Source organism: Erpetoichthys calabaricus, chromosome 13, assembly GCF_900747795.2.
Source record: "Erpetoichthys calabaricus chromosome 13, fErpCal1.3, whole genome shotgun sequence".
NCBI lineage: Eukaryota > Metazoa > Chordata > Cladistia > Polypteriformes > Polypteridae > Erpetoichthys > Erpetoichthys calabaricus.
This window is the reverse complement of record NC_041406.2, coordinates 101,372,614-101,383,350: the sequence shown is the minus strand read 5'-3', so window position 1 is coordinate 101,383,350 and position 10,737 is coordinate 101,372,614. Positions and strand designations below refer to the sequence as shown.

Here is a 10,737-nt window from a genome sequence, read left to right as displayed (position 1 = left end):
TTTGTTTTTCTTGTTATCCTTTTGTTGAACAGTCTGTATTAAAATTGATTAAAGCAGCAGAATTAAAAGCTTTTAAAAAAACTAAATATTTCAATTAAGGTCAAAATTGAAATCCGTTTTTTTACACCACTCTATACTTTCATTTTTATTGAATGAGTATGAATTGTGGATTTGCAACGGCAAATTTAGAACACACTGAGGGTGAGGAGCAAATGCGCTGTCTCTGCCGCTATAAATGTAACGTTCTTTCCAAATACGCACCTTACCTATGTGTGTGTAAAGAATGCTGATGAGATATGAAACCTAACCAGTAGTCCATGTGCATGCTGCCAGCTGAATAGTCAATAAGCTACTCTTTGGGGTTCATAGATTATATCTGACCCTGAAGGAATCCGTGCTTCACCAGCCATGAACCTCACCACACGTCACTGGTCTATGCTTATAGTATTCCTTTAAATATCTGTTTGTGCATGAGAAAGGCGCTATATAAATTAAATGTATTATTGTTAGTAGTCATAGTAATAGTATTGTTACTAAAGTTTAATCAACGCAGACATTTAGGTGCAACAAAAATGATAGCTAAGCTAATTCCCCATTAAATACTTTGTATTCCTGGTCACCCAAACAAAATATTTGTCCTAAAACACTTTGAGTTCCACTGGTTTAGATAACTTGAAATGTTTCAAGTCAGAGGACCACTTTGATAAAATCAAATCCAGCAGATGACCACTTGAGTCTGACATTCACCTGTTAACATAATTTTGTGTTACATTCCTCACATTTATATTCGAAAGGCATGTATGCGGAAAGAAGCAACTAAGATTCAAATATATCGTTGCTGAATATGTGCCCAGATTTCAGCCAGTAATCCTTAATGACCCCTTTAGCCACGAGGCAGCCTGTCAGTGCTAATACGGGCGCCATGGTGTTAGGACTGCTTGGACCAGACGTGGGCCCTCCAGGGTGACCACCAAGTGACTTTAGAAGAGAGGAATCCTCAGTGGCCGAGGTTGGCTGGACTGGAGAGATTCCGAGGGTGAAGAATTGGTGTTGCATGTCAGAGAGAGTGAGAGGGGCTGCAAGGTGTGGAGTTGGAGCGGAGTGGTCTGTTGCGCACCCTTCTCAGAGTTAGTAGCGCTGGCCTCGATTGTTACTGATAAATATTTAAGTAAGTAAATAACAGACAAACGTCTCTGAGCGATTTAAAAATCACTTTGACTTGATCAGCTTGCAGACCACTTGACTCAAAACATGGAGACCACCGGTGGCGCCCAGACCACACTTTGAGAACCACTGGGGTCCAAATGGTATTGCATATCCATTGTCTTTTTTTTTTGTTATTTTTATTCACAAAATACAAGATGCCTGTTTTTTATGTGTATGTTGTATTAAAAACGCTTATTCTTTATATCAGTCACACATTATGCCAACTTTGTTCCAATGTGTATGTCCAGTTTGAGTGACATTATGAGTTAGCTTATTAAGATGGGCGCTATATAAGTATAATTTGAATACCTCCACAGGTGTCCTTGTCACACACATTAGATACTACAGAGGTGACGCATTTGAATGACAATTACAGCCAACGCCCTTAAAGTGGAGTGACTCACCAAAGACAGGAAGGCGGTGGCAGGACAGGTGGCTGATGTGAATGGCTCCATAGCTCAGGGGTTAGAGCACTGGTCTTGTAAACCAGGGGTCGCGAGTTCAAATCTCGCTGGGGCCTTTCAACCTTTTTAAACATAAGGGTGACCTGCCTGAAAAATCTTTATGTACCTGCTGGCTGACATTTCCGGTACTTGGCAATGAAGTGTGTGATTATTCAAACAATTTTGAGAAGCTGCAAATGTTTATCACCTTTGGAGATGTCAGCAACTGAACAGACTTGCTGTTTATTCTACCCATTTTCTGAATGGGCGTATCCTGCACAAGACACTCTGGTTATGTCTCGTCTCACTACTCTATAAAAATGAATCTGCCAGAGCTGTTCCTCAGAGCGATGTTGTAGGGGAACCATTTTTGGTTCCCAAAAGACCCATCCACATAAAGCAGGGGTATACGACTCCGGTCCTGGTGGGCTGCAGTGGCTGCAGGTTTTCATTCTAACCATCTTCTTAATTAGTGAGCTGTTTTTGCTGCTGATTAACTTGTTCTGCCTTAGTTTTAATTGACGGGATGCCAACCCTTTACTTGTTTCTTTTTCCTTAATGAGCAACCAAACAATAATGACAGCCGCCACATGACCAGCTAACCTGAAAATAAAGCAAGGTGAAGGTCTCGGTCATGTTGTTCTGCTCAGGTCACCAAAATATCTTGACGGTGGTCTTCGAAAAACAGAAAATCAACAGTCTGCTGAGAATGAATGAGAGCAGCAACAAGTCATGATATTAAATAACGGCTTTAATTAACAGCAAGAATTGGCGTCTCATTAAGAAACTGGTTGGAGTGAAATTGGCTGGAGTTTGACATTCTAATATAGTTGGTCATCTGTTGGCTCGTTTCACATCTCATTTCTGTTTGGATGCCATTTAATTAAGAAACAAATCAATTCAGAGGACTGAATCCTTAAGAACAAAATGAAGGGCAAAGGAGTTAATTAGCAGTGAAAACTGGTCACTGATTAGGAAAAGAGTTAGAATGAAAACCTGCTGCCACTGCGGCCCACCAGGACCGGAGTTGGACACCTCTGACATAAATGTTTCAGAAAGACCCTTTATTTATTTAGATCCATAACAGGCTCCATACAGTAAATAACCAGGAATTGATGGTTATGGATTTGTGAAGTACTCATTGATCATGATGTTAAAAGGACCATTGCTACACATCCAGCAGCCATACCACCTGCGCCTCAGAAGAGGGCACCCACCTGAAGCTAAGCATGTGTGGGCCCGGCCAGTACTTGGATGGGAGACCATCTAGGAAAAGCTTGGGTTGCAGCTGGAAGGTGGGGCCAGTAGGTGGCACTGTGTGGTCTGAATGTGGATCCCAATCCCAACACCCTAGTGCAGTGATGGGGACACCGTGCTGTAAAAATGGTGCCATCCTTCAGATGAGACATAAAATTGAGGTCTTGATGCCCTCCTAGTCACTCTGTAATTGTTTGTCTGTCTCACTGTGTGGTGAGTGTACTGGTGCAAAAAAATGGCTGTTGCACCATCTATGTGGATGCTACACATTAGTGATGGTTGAGGAAAAAAATCACTATCACAGTGTGGTTAATTTTTTTTTTAGTATATAAAGTGTCATCACCCCTCAAGTTCTCCCTGTAAGCGATCTGCTTGCAGATTAATGTCATACCCAGGACAGAGCAATTACAGGTTAAGAGCCTTGCTCAAGGGCCCAACGGAGTAGAATCACTTCTGGTGTGTATGGGAATTGAACCAGCGACCTTCCGCACACCAGGCCAGCTCCTTAACCTCAGAGCCACCACTCCACTTGCACTGCTAGAAAGTTTTTCAAAGTCTTATGAAAAATCAGTAAGTACTAAGCCCCTGAAGATGTTTCCCACCCTGTGTAGAACATAGCCGCTGATTATTGTACAATTATACCACTGGTCGAACAAGATCGAAATCCCAAGGGGAGAATCTCAACCTCGCTCTTTATATAAACATTTGCCCAGCCACCCCTACACATGGTATGACAGTCACAGAGGGGGCTCTTTAAAGGGCAACAAAGTGGAAACAAAGATAATTAGAAATCTTGCCATGCTCAGGCATAATGGTTCCCTCTTTAAAATGTTCATGAAGTAAGGCCCCAGTGGGATTTGAACTCCCAACCTCTGGTTTACAGGGCCAGTGCACTGACCCCTGAGCTATGGAGCCTGGCAAGGGATTAAAGACAAGGGTGTCATGTAGCACCATTCACACATCTGTTTAAATGGACTCACAAGAGCAGCATTTCTAGGCCCTTCTTTATTTTTCAGTGTGCATTGTTATTGTCTATGAAAGCAAACTGCTTTGAAAAATAGTGACAACCGAAACATTGTCTCTGCTTAATTCACATTACACAAAGAACTTCATAGCATTTTGTTGCAATAACCACAATGAAATGGTGCTTTGTCAAGCAATGGTTCTTCGAAAAACCACACATCCCTGTAAAGAACCATAAAGTACCATTAAAGAACAATTATTTTTAAAAGTGTTGCAAGGTGACCACATTTTTAGAATATTTTTGTTTGGCTTTAACTACTCGTATTAATCCAAAATGAGAAATCAAGACGATTCCTTGAAAAGGGTATTGAACGTTTTAGGCTTACTGATAGATAGATAGATAGATAGATAGATAGATAGATAGATAGATAGATAGATAGATAGATAGATAGATAGATACGTTATTAATCCCAAGGGGAAATTCACATTCTCCAGCAGCAGCATACCGATACAAAAAACAATATTAAATTAAAGATTGATAATAATGCAGGTAAAAACAGACAATAACTTGTATAATGTTAACGTTTACCCCCCCGGGTGGAATTGAAGAGTCGCATAGTGTGGGGGAGGAACGATCTCCTCAGTCTGTCAGTGGAGCAGGACGGTGACAGCAGTCTGTCACTGAAGCTGCTCCTCTGTCTGGAGATGACACTGTTTAGTGGATGCAGTGGATTCTCCATGATTGACAGGAGTCTGCTCAGCGCCCGTCGCTCTGCCACAGATGTTAAACTGTCCAGATATGTATAATATTTATCTTTACTAGAACATTTCTTCATAGAAAATAGCCATGAAGGGGGACTGAACCAAAAGAAGTCTGTTGGCCAGAAGGCACATGGGAGACTCTGAAGTCAGCTGGAAGAAGGTTCTGTGGTCCAGTAAGACCAAAATTCAGCTTTAACCCATCAGATTGAAGGCCATGTTTGAACACAGCATATTATGTAAAACATGGTGGGGGCAGCATTGTGATATGTGGATGCATCACCGCAGGAGTTCCTGGACAGCTTGTGACGGTAAAACGAATGTAGCAAAATTTAGGGTTGGTCTGGATGAAAGCCTGAAGCAGTTTATATGAAACTTGTACCTTAGGAGAAGATTTGTTTTCCAGAAAGACCAAGATCTTAAACATAAAGCCAAAGCTACACAGGAATGGATGAAAATGATGATGTTAATATCCTGGAGTGGCAGAGTAAGAATCCAGTGCCCATATTTATCAAGCACCTCAGAGGGGTAATGGGGGACCAAACACCAAAAGTGTTGTCATTTCTAGATGGTGTGACCAAAATGTATGGAAATTAATGTCTGAAATGTGCACTTTAATCACGTCTGAACTGTTTGATTTGTAATTTTTAACAGGAGCAGAGGGGTAAATCAAGGAAAACTGTGTATTTATCAAAAACATTATGGATGGCACTGTAGATAGATAGATTCTTTACCAAAGATCAACAAAAATATAAATATTATAACAAATAACACGACACCTCCCCCCCCCCATAAAAAAAAAGCACACAGGAACTTAAGGCTTGGGTAATAAGAGATCTGTTCCCATCTAATAACAGGCTTGTCCCCAGTTGTGCAACGTTACTCATACTGATTTAAGTTCACCATTGTTCTTTAAAGTCACCTGGTTGAAGTTGACCACATATTATAACTGCAGGTTGGAATAATTCATTTAGAGTGTTGGTAACAAAGTGAATAATTTCTCTTGTGGAGTCTCTGTTTGCACAGGGTAGAATTTCAAAGGCTGCGAGCGTGTGTGTGTTTCTCCCACGATGGACTGGCGCCTTGTTCAAGTGTTGATCCTGCTTGGCACCCAATGCCTGCTGGGGTAGACTCTCTGCCCTGGATAAGCGGGTTCAGAAGCTGGATGGTGGGATGGAATATTCCACTGCATTACAGTAATCAGGATGATGCAATTTGTCTCCCTAGGCCTAGTCAGTACTTCAGTGTCTAGATTACACATTTTAGCTTTGTAGTACTAGGGTGTTGTACCACCATCTACTCAAAGTACCATGATGTTCCAACAATGATGGATGGATTAAAAGCCAGAAGTCTGTATGACCATCAGCATCAAGTGACTCCGTGAGAACCCTAACTACAAAGAGGACTATTTCATTTATGTTAGGTAGAATGCCCAGAGGGGACTGGGCGGTCTCGTGGCCTGGAACCCCTACAGATTTTATTTTTTTTCTCCAGCCTTCTGGAATTTTTTTTTTGTTTTTACTGTCCCCCCTGGCCATCGGACCTTACTCCTTTTCTATGTTAACTAATGTTGTCTTATTTGAATTTCTTATTTTGTCTGTTATTTTTCTTTTCTTCATTATGTAAAGCACTTTGAGCTACTTTTTGTATGAAAATGTGCTATATAAATAAATATTGTTGTTGTTTTTGTTGTTGTTAGCCATTATGAATGTAGAGAAAAGCCAAGCAAAATGACCCCTTTTATTGGCTAACTAAAAAGATTACAATATGCAAGCTTTCGAGGCAACTCAGGCCCCTTCTTCAGGCAAGATGATGAAAGCTTGTATATTGTAATCTTTTTAGTTAGCCAATAAAAGGGGTCATTTTGCTTGGCTTTTCTCTACATTTTAGCTTGAATTATAATGTGCACACTTTTACACCACTGCTCATTCACATAAATGTCCAGTCCATCTCTATGCTTTTTCCCCCCACTGCATCTCATGATATCAGATGAAGTCTGTCCAGCATTAAAACAGCATCTGAAATAAGTTTAAGCCAGTACTGCACAATTCACTAAATGCCACATGACAGAATGCACCATGACTTGCAAAAAAAGGGGCAACAGTTAAACCATTTAATCTGAAAATGATTGAGCATTAATCATAATTCCAGATCTAAATTCTTTCCACCTTACTTTTATCCTTTCTCTGCCTCTTCACCATTTTCATCTTTGGAAAAGCGGCAGCTCTAAACTGGCCCAGTGGGAGCATGTATTTGTGTGTGCCTTGCAATGGATTGGCAGACCATTTGTAGTTAGTTCCTGTCTTGTAGCGCTACCGTTGGGATTGATGCCAAAAGAAGAAGAAATAATTCAAGATCAGAGATAGATAAATAAGAGAGACGCAATCACAAACAGCTTTTTAGTCTTGTTATCCAAACGACAGATAAACAATTCTACAACCAGCTGATATTTAACCCAGGGCAGAAAGGACATTTGTAAATGTAATGAAAATAACCTTGGCAACCTGGAACTGCGCCTAGGCAAAGTAACCCACAAGATGCGGGCATCCATGGAACGTAACGATAAATAAAAATAACAAATTACACTAACTCACTAAGGCATTGACAAAATAGAAAACTAGACTGAAAACGTTCTATAAATCCTAAAACCAATGATTCCAAACTCAAATCCTGGGTATGACTATTTTTAATATTGCACAATAAATTTATTTCATAGAAAACCCATAACAAGATGACAGTCTACACAAAGTACATTCAAATAATTTATTTAAAATAAAAAAAATATGTAAGAGATTCAGATTTATATCTTAACAAAAACCCTGAAAATGAAGCAAAGCACCCAGCCACATAAAAGTGCCTACAGTTAAATCTCGTAACTTTTCAAATTAAAAGAGAATGTAGGATTAACCTATAAGGGATGATTTATATAGTTTTGTCTTTCATGAAACATACTTCAAATATCTTAGTATCGCAGATTTTCTTTCTAACAAAGCACATCATTTTCCCCTGCTCAAGATTCCCAGCATGGCTTATTCCTGCTTGGATTTTCACACTGCTACTCTACCTCACCGATTACTCTCAGTTTGCTCAGTTAAACTCACTGAGGCTAATCTTTGGGAAAGTGTCCAGCTGCAGACCTCCAGAGCTCCACTCCATTGAAGAGCCAATCAAATGGCACATGTTTAGCAACCTTTGCATTATATGTCAATGATGTTACACGATACTCCCACTCATTCGTGTCTTTCTCAGCACACCCATTTTGAAGACATACTTCATGCTTTGTTTTGTCATAAAATATCCTTTCGCTGTGGTTTAGGTTTAGGTTAGGGTTGTTCTGTATTACGGTTATCTGACTCACGAATATTAGAACTGTCGAGTAGTTGTGTCTTGTATTGGGGTGTCTCAGGTAGTTAGTTACACTGTCATGTAGTGATGTCAGCTATACTCTCACCTTTCTCAGATTTCCCAGTGTGTAAACCATGTGATATAAATGTGCAGCCCTATCGGTTGTCCAGTGGAGCTTGGGAATTCTGCAGCTAGACTCCAGTTTGAGTGGGCAGTGCGCATCTCTGCATGACACACTGTAACAAACTGGATAACACCTGTTTATTTATTGGATATCTGGCATGTCTGCCAATGTTAAAGTGTCACTTTGGTATGAGCTGGCAATATACAATCTAAATCTTTTCTTTGGATTTCCTGTATGGCACTGTGTTGCTATCCATTAGAATCCTGCAGGGAAGTAGTAGATGACAGCGCCCGAGAAGTACACCCTTATAACCATTTCAGGACTTAATAAGAACATAAAAAGTTTTGATGAAAACAATTAAACCAACATAACTCATTTACTATGATTCAACTAGCATGTGCAAGATAGCATCCAGTCAACAATGCTCGCTCTACTCTTATAGTTTTCTGTGAAGGAACATTGTGAGACATTAGTATAAAATATAATACAGCAGCGAAAGAGAAGTCCATGCAGAGAGCAACCTGCTCAAACAAGATGTTTGAAACCACCTTTGTCAAAAAGAAATGGACCAACTTTAGATTTTCAGACAAATAAAATATACTGCACACACATCAACATGCATGGCTTGCACAACCTTAACGGAAAGCTCAACCCATAAATGCTAAAAATGTTATTTACTTTGTGGTGGTGGCCAAAAATTTTTTTTCTCATGTTATCATGCAAAATGAAGAGAAAAAAGTTTGTTATATTAAAAACAAATAGCGACTAAATGCTGTACCTTGGCAAACTAAGTGAAAAACATTGATGGAAAGGAGACAAAAAAAATATATATATCTCACATTACTCGTGTTGCATGATCCACATGTCAGTTATCCATTTGCATTCTCAAAATGTGCAAAATTCATGCCCTTTTGCTAAAATATTATGAATTACTAAAAATCAGCATACATCATAAACACGAAACTAAATCTGCATGGGAGTCACTTTTTTGAACTGAAGACCGGACTCTTGACCAACGAATAAGGGGGAGATGCAGGTCTTCATGAGTCCCATGAAGCTTTAGTTTCCTGTTTATGATGTGCACCAATTATTGCAGAAGTAATAAAATTCTAGCACAATATTTTAGCAAACAATAATGCAATTTTCATGTGGATAACTGAAACGTGGATTTTGTTTGCCTTGTTTCCATGAATAATTTTCACACCGGGCGGCACGGTGGCACAGTGGTAGCGCTGCTGCCTCGCAGTAAGGAGACCTGGGTTTGCCTTCCGGGTTCTCTCTGCGTGGAGTCTGCATGTTCTCCCCGTGTCTACGTGGGTTTCCTCCCACAGTCCAAAGATATGCAGGTTAGGTGCATTGGTGATCCTAAATTGTCCCTAGTGTGTGCTGGGTGTGTGTGTGCGTGTGCCCTGCGGTGGGCTGGTGCCCTGCCCGGGGTTTGTTTCCTGCCTTGCGCCCTGTGTTGCCTGGGATTGGCTCCAGCAGACCCCCGTGACCCTGTAGTTAGGATATACGGGTTGGATAATGGATGGATGGATTTTCACACCATCTGCCATTGTACAGAACTGGCCACCATTGTTTTCATTCTGCATGAAAACATGACATTAAAATTTTCTCGGCCATCAATACAAACTATTTAGGGTAAGTAAAATATAAAAAAACATATTTTTGGGTGGAGTATTCCTTTAAAGCTGTCAGTTTTCATTTTCTTATGATGAAGATATAAATGTGTAGAATTTTTTTGTTCTTGAATCAGAGAAAAATAATGGATACATTTTGTAATCCAATACATATAAATGTAAATGAAAAAAATCAAAGTGTATTCATATGGATTTTACATTTTTTATATCAAATACAATGAAACAATTTTATTACTTAGGAAACATATAAAATATATAAAAATAAATGTAATTTTATATGGCATTGAAAGCAATTCAGTGGCTACTCAAACAAAGCCAGCAATTTAAACTCCTGAACTCATAAGCAATGTAGCGCCACCTACTGGTCACATGTTGCACTTTGGATGGCGTAAAAGAAAATAAAATGCCTGTTAAGCTTTAGTAAAATTTACCACGACTTTGCTGCTCCCTTAGTTCCATACATACAAGCTAAAGATTATTTTCTTTTTGGAAAATAAATATATAAATAAATACTGTCATCTGTGTTTCTTTAAGAAAAAAAAGTGCAAAACCGCTCCTGGTTTTGGTATGTCTTCAATAGACCTCTTGCTGCAAGAGAATAAAGTCAGACACAAAATAATGAATGTAAACTGTGGACAAGACTGGCACAGTGCTGGTAATGTCTCAGTGTTGCACGTGATGACGCAGAGCACGATTCTCTAAAAACGAACATGTTTGCACCACACGAGTAAACTCATCTCCCAATCAGCAGCCATCATCTTTTAGAAAGTACTTGTGCGTGAGGAGCTCAAACTCTGGACATGCTCTTGTGGATGGGCGGAGCGAGCAGTGACGTGTTCCTTCGGGTCGGAGTACCGAACTGTTGGTGGATCTTCAGTTTTGTCCACTCTTTCCATCTGACTTCTCGTAAGTGTCTTCCAGCTGGTCCCTGAGCTTGCCAAACTTTCTCTTGTTGTGTCTTCTTAATAAGAGACCCAAAGAACAAGAGTTAATCAAAAAT

General features: G+C 39.8%; 1 protein-coding gene and 1 non-coding gene across 4 annotated transcripts in view; one reads left to right on the top strand and one right to left on the bottom strand.

Annotated features, from left to right (window-relative positions):
- Nucleotides 1-1,653: 1,653 nt before the first annotated feature.
- Nucleotides 1,654-1,726, top strand: trnat-ugu (transfer RNA threonine (anticodon UGU)). Its single transcript has one exon. It is a non-coding gene; the product is annotated as a tRNA-Thr (tRNA).
- Nucleotides 1,727-7,303: 5,577 nt separating this feature from the next.
- zdhhc11 (zinc finger DHHC-type containing 11) overlaps nt 7,304-10,737 on the bottom strand; it is an 85,766-nt gene continuing 82,332 nt past the window's right edge. For 2 of the 3 annotated variants that reach the window (XM_028817345.2, XM_028817343.2), the window contains exon 11: nt 7,304-10,698. In XM_028817345.2, coding sequence (XP_028673178.1) covers nt 10,499-10,698 — 200 coding nt within the window. In that variant the 3' untranslated portion in view covers nt 7,304-10,498. The remainder of the gene's footprint in view (nt 10,699-10,737) is intronic. The other variant, XM_028817344.2, reaches the window with a different exon arrangement.